This window comes from Acanthaster planci, linkage group LG08, assembly GCF_054643075.1.
Source record: "Acanthaster planci isolate LZ-2023a linkage group LG08, COTS_SCS, whole genome shotgun sequence".
Classification (NCBI taxonomy): domain Eukaryota; kingdom Metazoa; phylum Echinodermata; class Asteroidea; order Valvatida; family Acanthasteridae; genus Acanthaster; species Acanthaster planci.
The window spans coordinates 19,524,187-19,540,996 of NC_141784.1; the positions used below are offsets into that span (position 1 = coordinate 19,524,187).

The 16,810-nt window shown below is 42.0% G+C and overlaps 1 protein-coding gene and 1 long non-coding RNA gene across 8 annotated transcripts in view; one reads left to right on the forward strand and one right to left on the reverse strand.

The window, feature by feature from the left end:
- The window catches only part of mcc (MCC regulator of WNT signaling pathway), an 80,817-nt gene extending 64,615 nt beyond the window's left edge, over positions 1–16,202 (reverse strand). For both annotated transcript variants that reach the window (XM_022231192.2, XM_022231186.2), the window contains exon 1: positions 15,828–16,202. In XM_022231192.2, coding sequence (XP_022086884.2) covers positions 15,828–16,054 — 227 coding nt within the window. In that variant the 5' untranslated portion in view covers positions 16,055–16,202. The remainder of the gene's footprint in view (positions 1–15,827) is intronic.
- LOC110977305 (uncharacterized) lies at positions 182–12,843 on the forward strand. 6 transcript variants are annotated; one of them, XR_015426112.1, is made up of 4 exons: positions 182–762; positions 3,245–3,376; positions 10,063–10,134; positions 10,815–11,374. It is a non-coding gene; the product is annotated as an uncharacterized LOC110977305 (long non-coding RNA). The 6 variants fall into 6 exon arrangements; XR_015426113.1 differs by having other exon boundaries at positions 10,820–11,374; XR_015426111.1 differs by lacking the exon at positions 10,815–11,374 and adding an exon at positions 12,144–12,843 and having other exon boundaries at positions 186–762.
- Positions 16,203–16,810: the final 608 nt, after the last annotated feature.

The following is a 16,810-nucleotide window of genomic DNA, read 5'->3' on the forward strand; positions in this document are numbered from 1 at the left end:
AGCTCCCAAAGTGGGAGGAAATGTACAAGTTTTTGTTTTCATGGGGCACGTTTCACATCAACTCTTTCTAGTAATTGAATAGTGTGTTTCACACATTGTACAGCACATCCAGGATCCGCCTCGTTCCTAGCCAGTTCTGCTTCATGGAATAGAACATCCCACCTGCTACCTCTCTGCCTTGTAAAGTGGAACATTCCACCTGTTACCTCTCTACCTTGTAGAATGGAACATTCCACCTATTACCTCTTACCACTGCAAGAATGTGTAACATTCAATGAAAAACTTGTCTACTACACTGTACATGTAGTATCATCTGCCTGTAACTGATGAACAGTTTGTTTCATCCGAGAGCCATTTTCCAAAACACTATGCACAGTTAGAATGAACAAAACTTTAACGAAAATGTTCTTAAGAGAGCTGTGCTGCTCTACCAGTTCTTAACTGTCCCTTTAAAGACCTCATCCATGAGGGGTTGGTTATCAACTCCCGTGCCCATCCATCCTTCCATGACGAACCCGCCCGATCCGGTTACAGCCAGGGCGAGAGTTGAAGAGCAGCCACGAACCTGTCAGTCCAAGCCAAACGAACAAAAAATCCTACAAAGACACTCCCCCTGTGAGGCTTGTCTGAACAATTGCCTCCAGCTTACAAATCTCCATTCTCGCCTCCTGCTACAAATCTATCTCCGTCGTCGGTCTAAGTTTCCAGGGAACCTTCTGATGAGTACTCTGGTCCTTCAAGGCAGATGAGCCACCTGTTAAGGTATTGTAGCACAACATTTGCTCTTTGATCACTTTTCTGAAAAAAAACCCTCTCGACATTTCTCCTATGATACATTAGGCAAGAATAATAAAACCTACATTTAATCAAAATGGAAAAAAAGGTCAACAAATCTATCCGGTCTAAAGAAACATTAAGCAGGAAATACTGCTTACTGACCTTGTCTGCTAAGCCTAAAAACGGGCTGATAACCAGTGAAACAAGCAATACACATACACACTTCACAGGGTGTTTTAGCTGGTAATGCATACAAATTTCTAAGCAGCTTGCTGTTTTGAAGCACTGATCACAGGCTGCATCCCAATTTGTGAGCATACTGGTAGCATAAATACAGGATCATGTCAATATCCATAAAGTTGACAAAATAAACAACCCAACCCAACAGACAATCCAACTTACTTTAAAAAAAATTTAAGAATTAAGTACACGATAGATTCACTTTGAATCTCACATTTTCATCAATTGACTACCATCTGCAAGCAGAAAACCTCGTTTTCGTGTCATCACCATACAGTGTGCTTCCTTAAGATTTAATTCAAGCACATCCAGCAAGTCCTGTGTAAATACAGTATTCTGAATCTGGCCTGAGGCTGAGACAGATCAATTACACCCCAAAACCACTAATCTAAAATTTATAATTACTCAAAATTCACAAACACAATGCAATATTAATCGGCCCTAAATTTCCAGAGCAGCAGGTGCGAATGCAACAAAGAGATACAACGCCGACATCCCATAGTTTGAATCCATACACGGCATTTACTTCATTAAACAGACCATAATCTTCCCCCGGCTCTCGAACAAGACACTGGACTGACAAAGACAAATGGCATCCCCGCGCTGGCTCATTCGCTGGTGTGGGTCATGCAAGAACTGTGTATAAGACCAGCTGCAGCGGAGTACCGGGACCATCTGTCAACATTTCGAGTGGAAGGAAGCTCAACCCGTTCCCCCCTTGGCCCTTTTTGGATTCACAAAAATCAGTCATCGACTGTACAATATCTCAATAGTTTTTTTGCTCCCATTATGAGACGGTTGAGACCCACATTCCAAACATGATTTACATCTGAATGGAGATACCGAACGTATTATAGAGTGTAATCATGTTCTGTACATACAAGTATTCATTTGCAGAAATGTCCATTAAACGGCACAGTGCTACTGAGAGTTTTTTCATTTGGTGATATTCTGTTTCCAGGACTCTTGCCCTTTGTTAGACCCCCCCCCAAAAATACTTGGTCTCTGGTCAGACCAAAGTTCCAGAATTGATGCGGCAATGCCTTTTTTTAATATTTTTTTTAGGGGCGGCCAGCAGATGGGGTTGGCTTTTTAAGACTGGCGACGGACACGGAAATGAGTGGCATATTTAATCAAAGAGCACGTCGCACGTCATGCCGCCATTTTTGTTGATCAGCTGGCTGCAACTTTGTAACCTAAGCCTACCCATGGTCTACTCTTTGCGTTTGACATCAACATTAAGCATTCGTAATGGATCTATCACCCGGTACGAGCTACCCACGAACGTTAGTCTGGTTCCTTAAACAAAAAGCCCCTCCGACTTATAGACTTGTGGCCAGGAATCAGTCTACTCGCAAACATTCAGACGTTGCCAAAATAGAGGGTGCTGTTTTGAAAATTTTGAGAAAAAAAAAAATTGACGCGCACGTTCAAAATCGACACATGCGCAGACCAGAGACCGGCTATGTTTTTTTTGGGGGGGGCATGTTATTACATGCACATTCTCTGCTAAAGAATGCATTTGTACACGTACCTCTTACAGCCGACACAAAATAATCTGCATTGCCATCTCCCTCCTTGCAAACACACATTCGGGACAATACCATCCTTTCTGTCAAAACAGGCCAAGCGACGTATGATTTATCCGTGTCATGTGGCAGGGAAAATGGAATCGATTTTTAAATGTCTGTTGGGATGGGTCAAAAAGTTGGAAGATTTTTAAAGCTGCTTTTCAGATGTGTCATGTGGTTCAATACCCTCTCCCCCGAAATAAGGCCAGACCTTTCGTAGTTTTGGGCTTTCAAGATTATCTTGTTTTTAGCTTAAGAACCATAAATCTGATCCAAAGACCCTGCAGTGGGGTATCAAAATAAGGACTTTTTTCCACTGCATGTTTGCTTTAACTTCATAAAAGTAGCTCACAGCTAAAAACCATTTCTTGGGCTCCAGCCTCCACTGGGGAAATGTGGGTCAATTTTTTCCTTTCTGTTGAGATGTTTACGTGCCCAACGACTGGTTACCCAAATCTACAAGGTAACAAGTGCATCGAAAACAACAAAAGAATCCACTGAGCCCTGTAGGGCCCATGTGGATGCTTCCACACATGCTGGCGATCAACTGACGAAATTACTTTCATCTGGCCACGCTTGACAAATCAAGCCAGTGCTGTTAATGTGAACAAATGGGTTTCACACTTTTCTTTTCTCTTTTTTTTTTCCTTGGAAAGGGTTCAGACAGTCTGATCGGGTGCCCCCCTTGTTTGATCTCCAGACTGGCAGCACAGAGTGGGTCTCTGTCTCGGGGTCAGACACAGATCACAAGAAATTGGGTACACGTGACTGACAATGCCGTCAATGACGTACGTTGTAATCCTCCCCCCCCTTTTGCCACACGACTGCCTGATCCGTGATCAGAACGTCATCCAGCGGAAAGCATTGAGGCCGTTCTGATCCCCTCAATTGCACAACCTCAAAATGAGCTGAGAGGGACCAGGGGATTCATCAATTCAAAAATAAACAAATAAAAAAAAAATCATCGAACATACCGGTAGGTCAAGAAAAGAAAGCTTACAACTCTTAAGTTGTAAAAATTACTTTTTTAAATTTCCAATTTGATGAGTGTCGATATCTCCTCCTAAAATGAAGCAAATGCCAAAGAGCCCCACAACTGGCAAGGGAGGAGGTCATTCATCCTTTAATGCTAGCACACATATAAAGCCTCAGTATCTCTGACTTCATCTATGCATCCACGCTTGTGATAGGTTCACTGCCCTGCAAGTCAGAGATCAGATGAATGCACTGAATATTCCCCCAACACAAGGGCCTGCTGTGAACAAGGTTGCTTTAACGGAACCTTATTTTTTTTCTCTCAGTCTTCTTTTTTTCAATGCAATTCACTGGCGCTTACCCACAGGGCTTGAGCAATTTGGCAAATTAACGGAGAAGATTGAAAAGCTGTGAAGTGTGCCGTGGCACAAGCGGGGGAAACCACTAACCCATTACGCTCTGCTGTAATTCATGTAAATTCAAGGTTTTCATTTTGAGTGGGAGATTGATGAGTATTCGTATTCATGTAGATGACCATGCATGGATGCAATGCAAAACTGACAGTTTCCACTGTGCATATATTTCTTAACCGGGGCCAATTTCATAGAGCTGTTCAAGCACAGAATTTTCTTAAGCATGAAGAAAAACTTGCTTAATAAAGGTTACCAGCTCAAACTCTATGTAATTGTCATGCAAAACACAGGTAAATACAAGTAACATTACAAAACAATATACATCACAAGAAGCTTTGACTGGTAACTTGATTTGTCAAGCAATTTTTTTTTCACGCTTAAACAATTTTCTTGCTTAAGCAGTGCTATGGAATTGACCCCTGAGTGTACTTCTTGCCTCTACATGTCCTCATTCAGGAGCAGGACTTGATAAGTGCATGGCTACCGGTCGTTTGGTATGGTAACACTGGTCCCCGATGTTGCTACCGGACACCCACTGGACACTGGTCCGTGGGGCTCTAATGTTTCTAGTGCTACCCATAGTTTGGGAAAATTGCAATTTTCTGCTCAAAAGGAAAGGAAAAAAATGGACGAGTCAGTTTTTGTTTAAAATGTTCATTATGTCTGACAATCATCTTTGAATTTTTATCATTTTATCTTTTTTTTTTCTGTTTAGTAAAACAGATTTGCTGCTCCTGGCTAGATATCATCACTTCTGAGTTTCCTTCCCTCCCACAATCATATACACGGCCACTCCCCCAATTATCCACAGCTATTTGTGCAGTGATAGAATTTCTACCTCTTCACAATGCACAATGGCTAATTCCTTCCACGCCGTCCTTTACACAAAAGCCCAAACTCGGCCAGCCAATACCCAGACCTCAGATGAAGAAAGAGAAGGCCCCCCCCAAAAAAATCTCGTAATTAGGTCCCCTCCTCCTAATCCCAATATTTGCAAGACCCTTTGCTCCAGTGCAACAATCTCTCCGGGGCATTTCATTATGGCGGGGAAAGGGGGTTTGCCATCAAATGCACTCGCCGATCCCCCTCTCTCCCATGAATCACACATCTTATTAAATTTTGATTTTCCTATATATTTTTTTTCTCCTTCTCGGGGAAGGGGGATATATATATACTCAGCATGGTAAGCCCCTTTGTCTACGGAATCTGTGCCTAAATTTGAAGGCCCGAGGGGGCTGAGTCACAGACTAATTGTCTTTGCAAACGAAACCACTCTCAGACTGATGGTATCTTTGAAGTTCCCCCGGTTTCAGGGAGGATGGAAGAAAAATTTTAGGTAAATTGATTGACAGATTTACTGATAACATTTGACAAGTTTATTGAGATGCATTTTCGAGTACTTATACTGGTAAGCTATGCCACATGTATTTTCCTAGGCATGTAATTCTTACTTTTAATATTGGTATTTTTAAAATTATTTATTATTCGACACTACTCCTTGGATTTCATGTTCTAGGATTTCAGTGTGAACACATTGCAGGGTAGACCAAGAGTACATGCCTGTCAACCAATGGTTAATTCCTGTAAACAGAACAAGACCACTGTGTCAAACAAATGATACAATTAACAACAAATCAGAAATTTGACCTAATTTACAAATCCTGTAAACGCAGTACATGTACTGTACCTTGTGTTGCGTTGACGTACCGTAAGACAGTCTAATTTGGTGTAAATCTGTATAAATCTTTATCAGTAGAAGTGTGCATACAAGCTGACTGGTATCAAAATCCTGATTGAAGCAAATTCCACAGCTACTACCATACAGTATTTCCCCAAACCTGTCAAATCTGGGAGGCAATTAATTCTGGCTGGCAACCGAGGCTGTAAAGTACTGGGATAAGGGTCACGTTTACGCGGCACCATCAGTCATATTTGTTTGCCGAGCCGTTACACCCGGCAAACAAAAGAAGCAAGGTTCAACGCAGTATCACAGCTTGATCTCATCAAAGAGTCATTTACAATGTACCGCTTGTGTACAAACTCAACGTCCTCCAGTGACAGGAAGCTGACCGATTAATCTTTCCGTTATTCGACGATAACAAAATGTGCATTCTGGTGCCATTATCAACAGGTTTACAAAACAGGTCTGCTTGGTAAATTACAGAAATATGGTCAAATTGTCTAATGCAATGCCATGCACAATCACTTGAAACTTTTTCGGTGTGATTATGGCAAAGCATGAACTGTTGAACAAAAACAGAAGACTTGGAATACAGAAATATAATCTGTCTGGGAAGATACACCGACTTGGAGCAACATCAATCCCTACTTAACAACTTCCTCCAAATAACAATGAAAATCAAGTAGGCAGTGCTGCATACATCGGCATACACAGGTTTGCTTTTTACTGACCTCCAACTTGCTGGTTCAAGAAGAGAGAAGCTCGAAGGAGCGATGCAGGAGGCGAGAGATCACAATGCTGGAGATGCTTTCACTGAAAACACTTCAGAAGCCAAAAGGGCTGACTTGACAGTCTCAAACTGAGATGCTATCAAACTCTCATTGGACGGGCATTAAATTGCAACCTCTCTGCTCCTCGGCCGTGATGCAGGAAATCACCTCATCTTCATCATCCTCACCATCCGGAGTTGGAGATCCCACAACCAGACAATTTTTCCACTTGTTTTCACATTTCAATCTGGCTTGCCAGGAAGAAGGTAGAAAAGAAAAACCCCTGCGATGGGATGGAGTTTCGGTACATTAACCGCACAATGGAGCGCGGCTGATGATCTTTGAATTAGTCCTCTCCTGCGATGTTCGTTCGCAGAGATCATTGATTATGAATTACACAAGAAAAGGATGGGGCAGAGGACAGACAGGAGGTTTAATGATGATTATGCTCCATTCTGTGGATGTATAGGGGGAAGAAGGGAGTGGCTCAGAGCCTCAAAGTGTTTCAATTGTTTCCGGTTTCCCCAATGGGTAAACTCAGCTTGATTTCAGCAATCAATGGGCCATTATTCCACTAATTATTATTTCTCAGCAGTGGATTAAGGCGCACTGTCAGTCCGCATTATGCAAATGTGTCCGGGTGTTGAGGGTAATTGAGTTACTCAGCAAGTCAAATTGGATTGATCTTGCAGACCATACGTCCTGCATGCAGTCATCAATCAGTCACTTGGTTTACATTTTTCTCCCCAAGAGATTAGTCTGACTATAAGAATTTGGGGGAGTTTGTTCAATTCAATTTAAGATCTTGCAATTCAGCAATAGCAAGTGTTGTATCGGTTGAGGTGTGCAAGCATAATTTTACAGTTTCCCAAATAAATCAAACAAATTGGAAATAAAAAGTGGAAAGCAATGTCAAATGGAATCATAATTTAGAGAGATAAGGTTTTTTGGGTTACAAAATCTCAAGCTTCATCGCTTCAATAATGAAACCTGTGTAAACAACTTAGTTCACTATTTTATATTTTTACTGATTAAAAAGAATTTACTAACAACATTTTGACATTTAATTCCTTCAAAAATGTCCTTCCTAATGTCCCACATGGTAAAGTCAGTAGAGCTAAACGAACTAACAACAGACCAGACAACGGCACAAACAGCATTAAGGAAATTCTACACAGGGTACTCCATGACCTGGATGATCTAGCATTGTGGTCACTAGATTCTGAGTGTCAACATCTCACTTGACCCAGATTTCTGGGTGTCTGCCAGTCACCCCTAGCCTTCTCGTCCATCACCAGGAGCGTAATTGGCAGAGTGGCCCCTACTACATAGTTCACACCGGACTTGTTGGGCTTGTCCTGGGGCTTAAAATCCAAACAAGTGTCAGACTCCTGACAGAGAGAGTTGCGCCATGGTTTCGGCCACTATGTATACATGTATTCAGTCTGGGGGTGGCCCACAGTGAAGAAAATGGGTATTTACAATGGGTAAGGAGGAGAGAGAAGATTGGTTGGTCTAGGCCAGTTTACAGACCGGTACATGTACGAGCAAACGTCTGGACTGCTGCAATTTAAACATATTTTCCATGGGTAACATACAAAGCATGACAGGCATGACTCAGAGTCAATGCAAACATCCGCATGGAATATTACATGGAGCTACTCAAAAATAAGCTATCGCAGAATTGACAGAGATCCTGTCAGAGGAAAACACTTTTGTCTCGGAGATGAAAAAAAAAACCGACAACTTATTCAAGGGTCGGTTAATTTCCAGCATCTCCATTCACATCTGAGCCATGTCAACTCCTGGACTGTCCCTCAAGACAAACGACCGGCCGTGCTCCACATATCAAAATGTAACACCGATTTCTTGTTTAGTTTGGTTTCCTTTTTTTTTTTCTCTGTCCCAACATCTTGCAGGCACATGTTCTCCTCTGCTAATGAGCCAATTACAGCCAGCCTAATGGCCACCGGAGAGCGAAGAGAGATCAATTCCGGGCTATTCTCTCACTCGTTTGTCACCGTCTATTATGCGTCCCATTGATGAGCAGTTCCAACGATCAATAAGATCCCACTTGTGTTGGGGGGAGGGGAGAGGGTGAAGAATGTATAAATCACTGAGTTTCAAACTCCCTTCTGACCAGATGGAGAAACAGGAGCAAGAACAGCAGCAGCTGTGTTTCCTGTTCCAAAAATGAACTTAAAGAAGATTGGATTTCATTTGACAGTAAAAAGTGCAGGAGCCCGGCGATCTTTGTTCTGTTGATCACATACCGGTGATGAGCCACTGTTTAAGATTCTGGCATTTCTCGTGATTGGATTTCATTTTACAATGTACTTGTACATCTGACATCCATCAAGTAACTTACGCAATACATGTACAGAGAGTTTTGGGGGGCGGGGGGACCAGAGTTACTGACAGGATTTAGGCTGGATTAACAATGTGATCGGGTAGGCTGCACAGGTATTACTCACATGCTCTTTTGTACATGAATCTGTGCAGTGCATGACCGTCATTTTCAGTTCAGGCCTCGCATCCACCGCTTTCCTTCCTCGGGCGTACTGGGTAGCTTAACCCCTGTTAAATTAGGGGCAAACACCTTGAGGTACAATTTAATGTATTGGCCGCAGGGCTGCATTACACAGAGCTGGAACATACACAGAGGGACTGTACTCTATGGAAACTACATTATTACTGACTGGATTTGTCCAAATCAGGTTTTGGGTTTTCAGATAAATGACTAAACCATATGAGACATCAGGATCATTGGAAAACACCATGCATTCCCTCAGAGGTGGAAACTGGAATGTCACGGATACGATGCAGCGTCTTTTCTTGTACAGGTACGGTACAAGTATACCTGTACAAGTACTTCTTCTTTCGTTTGTGTGGTGCCCTCTATGGTTCATGGACAGGGCCAATGTACAGAGACTCAGCCAATGCCATTGTCACCATGTCCACTTTTCTACACAAGTGCGGATGACCCTAAAGAAGCCTCCGAGTTGATTTGTCGGGTATTATCAGCAGTGTCCTGACAGCTACAGCCAGAGAAATCATCTCTAAGCTAATTGCATGTTAAACATTGCCCATTGCTACGAGTATTAAACTTTATCGAATTTGAGGGGAGGGAGTCAAGTTGTTTTTTTCTCACAACCCAAGACCATTTTAAGACTGTGCACTGCCATATGGACTGGTGACCATTCCGCTCATAAAGATCAATTTAATGACAGTAGTCATGAAAGGGTCATTCTATAAATTTGGGGTCCAATTTTTTCCTGTCCATGTTGCATCTGGCATTTGATTTTAACATTTGATTTTATTTGATTTTCAGAACTCATTGTTTAATTTCCAAGACTGAACGAGTACTGCAAATTACCTGCCAAACAAAATAAAAATATACTTTGAAATCAATTTCAGTGATACTTCCCTTGTCAAACTTGTCAGATGGTATACACGTCAGAGGCAACAGGCACGGAAAAATGTCACAAGTTGGACCCCAAATTTATAGAATGACCTGAGAGCACTGCTCTGCTCTGCAATGCACTGTGTGCGTGTAACATTAAAAGCGTGGCCAGACACTTCCACCTCAAATGAGAACTAATTGCACTTGATGGGTGTTGTTTTTTGATCCCAAGGTCTGAAGGCCGGTCCGGTGTGATTGATGACACCATGGATGCTTTGCCTGTCTGCATGCACTTGGCTGCTCGGTATGTGTGCTCCCCATTCATCAATTTGTTTTTTTTTTTCTCCCAGGCAGTAATGGGACAAGTCTGTTTAACTTGTTAAAAAAAAAATTCAAGTCAGGGTTGGGCAAATAAACAGCTATTAGGAGGAATTCAACACTCATATGCAGTCTGGTCTTCTGCACTTTCTGATGGGGTCTGTTATTGCGCACTGGCACGCAATTTCTGAGGCACAGCAAACACATTCCCATCCATTCCATTTCAATATTTAACTCACGTGTGTAAATGTTTCAAACATGAGGGGGAAAAAACGATCGAACTTGATTGCTAATGTTCACAGAAGAGATGGGTTTCTCTTGATATTGTAATGTGTTGGTATTGGGGCGTGCTGTTGTCGGCAAGTGCACCACATCCTGTACTGAGCTACAACCCATCCACACAAGACTAGATACATGTACCGACGGTTGGTTCGTGTACCATACGTGTACAGTCCTGGCTCGTCCAGGGTGAATGGTAATTTTGTGGGAGAGGTTCTGTAGGGGTCTGGAGCTTGACTCCCCAGGGTGTTTGAGTGAGGAACTCAGACTAGACTGCAATCCCTTCACACCCAGACATGCTTGGATATCCCTCCCATATGTTAGAACAAAGAAAAGCCGTAATCAAGGAACTTTTTGTTTCTCCTTTTCGTTGTCCATTCACATCAGTGCAGTCTGCGGCAACGGCTGAATCTTTTCACTGCCTCCTTCCTAATAAGGTGAAGCACAGGCTTACATCTACACCCTCCTTTTCCATCATCGTTTCTTCCGTCTGGGAGAGAAAATGTTGACGAGCCGTGCATCAATAAACTGCCAATCCCCATTTGACAGCAGGATGCTGAATGTCATTCGGATGGGAAAGCCATTCATGTTGCTACAGCATGTTAGGGCATCCAATAACTCACAGTTTAATAACGACACCATACAAGTATGACCCAACCGAATACATGTAAATCATAAGTGTCTGGCCAGAGCGCGACATTTTGTTATCAGTTGAATAAGCATGTGTGCTTTCCATGTCCATCGAAAACAACTCACTGTACTCGTGCACGTTTTCATTCCAACAAGCATACAAATGTACACGTACATTGTACAAACTCCCAGTAACTGAATGTTGCTTGGTAAATAAAGCATTGTACATACTGGTATGCATGTTTCGAGGACAGAATTTTTAAAGAAACTTTTGAGGCATTTTTCGAAGGTTGCACTGAACTTTATCCAATTCTAAAAAAAAAAGTCTTTTGTCACCCCTCTCCTCCTAATCCACGGGGAAGAGAGAATTCTGGTACTGTGCTATTTTTCAAACCAAGGCTTGCTTACGATGTGAGTTATTTTAGTTGGCAGCTGACTTTAATGACATGTAAATCGAACTTGACCACTATTGGCAAAGTGATTATTTACATGGAGCATAATTGGGGACCGATTCCTATGCGCGTAATTCCAGAAATTAGGGGGCCATTTTTTTTGAGTCCCTGTTACATCTGACGCATGATTTTGTAAGTTCAGAGCACATTTTCCGAGAGTGATGAATTAATGCAAATTACCTGCCAAACAAATAGTAATAATTTGAAAACAATTCCGGTGACATTTCAATGTCAAATGACAAAGGTCAGATGTAACAGGGACAAGAAAATGTTGCACTTTTGGACCCCTAATTTCTGGAATCACCTAAGCCTTCATTTAAAGGGACCTCATGTACACTGTATGTACTTGGTTTTAACCCATCACTATGCATTATGGTTAGCCATCCCCCCCAAAGCAAATGCCTGCCGATATTGATACATCAAAATGGATTTAAACCAACATCTATGGAGTACCGAAGTGTGACATCATTTAGAACCAGGAAGTGCTGTACCAATGAATGGAGCGCTGGCGCGTGATGGTTCATGCGCTGATTCTCTCGCTCATGCCTTTCACGCACAGCACTGTGCGCGCGATGCAGTCACTTTGGTACTCTACATGTACATCATGGCTCCCTGCTCTGTTTGTTTCCAACAGGGGATGCTGTGGAGGCCTGTGCTGGGTCAGGTCTAATGAGAGCTTTGTGTCAACAACTGAGGAAAGACAGCTTTGACGGACAGACAGGCCTCTCAGACTTCCAAGTGTTGGGGCAGACTCAAGCTGGTTTGTGCAGTGGAATGCGGGAACCTTTTGTTGCCACAGTTATCAGAGTTTAGATTGAGAAACAACTCTGCTGAAACTGGCTCTACAGTACAGTGCTAGATAATGATTGATTGACAAATTAAACTGCTTGATTGATTAGCAGGTGCTGTAAAATTGAAATTGACTGATTCATTGACCACAGAGTCATTAAGTGATCTAGCTGACTGGCAGAATTGGCTGATGGACAGACTGACTGATTTAGGGGTTATGTGGTGTTTCCACAACAGGGGAAACTGCTGTGTGCTACATGAGCTTGCAAACAACAATATCCTAATTAATGGCTGATTGACAAATTAAACTGCTTGATTGATTAGTAGAGCTGTAAAATTGAAATTGACTGATTGATTGACCACCGAGTGATCTAGCTGACTGGCGGAATTGGCTGATGGACTGACTGACTGATTTAGGGGTTATAAGTTTCCATGATGGTAGGCAACTCCTGTGTGCTACAATGTACATGACCTTGCGCACAATTTCCTGTACACTCACTTTACATGCACACTGTCAGGGAAAAGCTATGCAAGAGCTAAGAACTGACTTACATGTATGACTGACTTAAATGAATGGCACTGTTTTGATTGTAATCTTAAATAACAAATTACAAGTTACAGGCATGCAACTTGGGCATTGACAGAACAAATGAGGAATGTCCAATCTCTACATGACTTTGTACAGTGTTTTCAATTATTAATGGCGTAAGTGTGAAGTGATAAACAAGGAAATCAGTTGATCCGAGAAACAGGTGCATGCCTGAATTTACATTACCGATACATTTTGTCTTATATTCCTATTTTTTTGGGGGGGAGGCCCCAAATATAATAATTCTATCATGTTGCCACCTCCCGCACGTAACAAGTCCTTATATGTACACTATGCATTTTCGCCGGAGGTTGAAATATGCAAATTTTTTTCCTGGCCGAACGTCGCATGTCATTGCCGAAAATACGAACCTCCCCCAAAGCGGGGTCCAATCACTGTATCGCATGTCAGCAGCCTTGTCAAGATCAACAAGGTTTTCTAGCTCCAATTTCCCTAGTCTTCGCGTACAAGTGTAGCGTAAATTGCTACAGGCCTAAAGCACCAGACTATATAGTTTCGCCTGTGCCCTGGCAACATTTGAAGTGCGGCTCGGCCTGCTTTTGTCACTACAGTGGGGGGGGGGGGAAATCAATTTTGTTCATAATTTCCAGGGTGGGAATACGTGGTAGTCATGAATACCCACTTGGCCAAGGGCTACGATGCAATATCCTGACAAATTTGTAACAATGTATTTCGTCCTCTGTAATTTTTGAGTAACTTTCACATTTAGCAACAAGCCAACAACTCACCAATATGATGAAACCTGATTTCCAAATTCAAAATTTCATTTCTGACAGAGTGAGCACTAATCAATAATGTGGACAGTATACCGGTACCTGTTACAAAATTTGGTTTACTCATGAATGTATGTAACCGACAAAAATTTGTGAACAAGAAGTCTGTACGGGATATTTGTCTACCGTGCACAATGCCACTGGGTCTTGTTTGCATATGCTTTGTGTACGGGATTTCAATATAATTTATAATGTAGTCATCATCACTGTTCTTTACAATGCCATAAAGTTTGCCAAAGATATCAGCAATGTGCATGGTAGGCCGATGGTACAGTATGCATCTAAAGATACATGTACATATTTACTAGTATTTCTCACTGAAGGCTGTCAGGGTATAGAACCAATTTTAGAAAAGCCAGTCTATTTATGGATTTATGGAAACAGATTTCATAGCTCAGTTCTTGTGGTTACACCTATGGATACCCATAGACAGATTGCGGTGCATGCACACACGGCTTAATGTTTATCGTAACACACAAAATCCTGGCAGCTGGCTTTTCTAGAATAACCCAATTTTCAAAACCATTCATAGTAATACCGTGTATTACTCTGCCCACGTGAAATTCAATGCCTGGATGGCATCCTGATTCCTGACCATCCATCCTTTGTCCAAAGAAGACACATCTGGGCTGTCCTGATCTGACAGAGTGGTCAGAATGACATTATCAACTATACCCCATGTTGACCAGTAGGATCTCCATGATTATGAAGCCTGACCCTGGGCCTTATCTCTCAGCGTCTACATGTACAGCTCGGGGTATACCTCTGAGAACCTCTTTGACAGCCTGTAAGCAGCTACTTTGTCCTACTGTAAGTCTTGTATTTAGCAGTCGTTCATGCTTGTTTGGGATTCAACAATTCAGAGGTGTCGTGTGTGCTGAAACGACAAAGTGTGGACGCATCTTACTGAGTGCCCACCCAGAATGGGCGGGCAAATCTCCACTTCCAGACCCAAATGACTGAGTAAATGTACATGAATGATGTCCAGAAATACACTACTTGGTCCAGAATCTACAAGTATCGCATCAGTTTGGCGTGAAATTTATTGATGAAAGGAAGTCAAAAGGAAGTCTACCCACGGTTCCAACACAAAAGGCTAAGGGAATACTTCAAGAAAAGTGACTCAGTGTGGGGGACAGACAGACTTGGCTCTGCCTCAGAGCTCTTGTGGGGTTTCTCTATTCAGTCTGCCCACTGGCTCAACAATAATGCAAATGTACATGAAAAGCTGTTTTGTTGGAAGGGAGTACTGTGTGACTAGTTGGGTGTTTTTGAGATGCAATGTTTAGAAGTGAAAGGAACATCAGAGAAACACTCCTACAAACTAAAGAAATGAATAACTAAAATTAGAACCAAATTAATGTCCATGACGGTATAGTTGCCAGGTCCCTTATTTTGCTACTGACATGTACTGATTTGACATGTCAGATTTGACAACAGATGGAGAAATTAGGGACCTGGTGACTATACTGTCATGGACGTTAGATTTAACCAAAAAAAAAACAAAACAACAAAAACAACCAGGTGAAGGATTGAGGACTGTTAGCCATTAGACACAAAATGTCCTAAAATGCCACATTTAGAAGGGAAAAGCATTTACTCTGAAAACACTGAAATTTTCCACACTAATCTCGCAGGGTTTGTGCATCGGGTGTCAAGTGATGCTCAGATGTGAGCCTCTTTCCGGAACAATCCTCTATCCCAAAATTCTAGAGATCATTAACACTTAAGGCCGGTTCATACTCGCTGCGTATTCATTGTGTACGCAGCGCGAAGGTCTATTTTGAGGTGTCTGCAGCGCGTGAACGAAAGCACAGTGCGTAATGAAAATACACGCCCTTGCACGCAGTTTGTGAAAATCATGGATAGTGGGTACGCACCAAATTTTTGCATATTCGTACAAATTTTAAAAATTTAACTTTTGTCGGATACGCACACACAGCTGAGACTTTAGAAAACATGAAAGTATGAACGTCAAATGTGGTGTTCACATTACGCACTGCGTGTGTGCAAATGCAGTGAGTATGAACCAGCCCTTATTTGTCATGCTTGTGGGATCACTTTGGGCATATCATGTCTTGGCATATCAATTTTTTTCAATTGTTGGTTTCTTTCTAAGTAAACAGGCCATTTCGTCAATACCTACCCGTCTATGAAGCCATCCCCATCACTATCACACGTGTGGAAAAGCCTCCTCAATCGACCTTCTTCGCTCGTGCTGTTGGAATCGCAGTGCGTGTGATCATCCCCGTCGGCAGACGAGGAGGACACCGAACTGCCCCGCTCCGAACCGCCGCTGGACTCCGAGTGACTGATGCAAAATTTCTCCGGGAAGTCCGCTTTCTGTTCCTCTGAATTTCTATCCATGTCCATTTACCACCAGCAGGGTGCACCTAGCCAATTATGTTGTTCCATGAAAACGAGTAATTTGTCGTTGAAGATTAAGAACATCGGGGACGTAACTTCTTCGCGACCGGCAACCTGAGAGCGTTGTTGTCGCCAGCATTTAATTTCTGTTTGGAGAATTTTACAAAACAATCGTGTAGTTCATGTCAGGTACTTCTTTATTTAAAGGGGCTGTCTAGATTTAACAATTAACTTTAAAAAAAGCAATTCATACCCAGCAGAAGGTTGGATCAAGAAAAATTCTTTGGATAGGGTCCATTTTTTTAGGGGGGGGGCAAATTCTTTGGCTAGTAAACGTAATGGCCTTTCCTGAAGGGGGAGGCTAAGCATTAAGGGATTTTTGAGGCTCCTTGAGGGAAAAATGGAAATACTAAAAACTTCAGTCTGTCATTATATTTAAACAGTAACAATTTTTCAGGGGTGAGGTGGAGACCTGGCCCCGCCCCCTTCCTGACCCACCACTAGTAAATAATATGAGTATTAAACATCCATTAATATTATACCAACTCCAAAGTCTTGTTGGTATTACAACTCAGAAGATGTTCAGATTTTTTTTAATGTTAATTTTGTAAAAATGCAATTACCAAATAAAATCCATGATAAAGAATTTCATATTCATGGAAGTTTTTAAGTAGAAACTTGATTTTCAACTTTTTTCTTTTGTTTGGTGAGGAACAAAGGATTTTCATTTATTAAATACCCTCTTTATGCAATCTGCCTAGG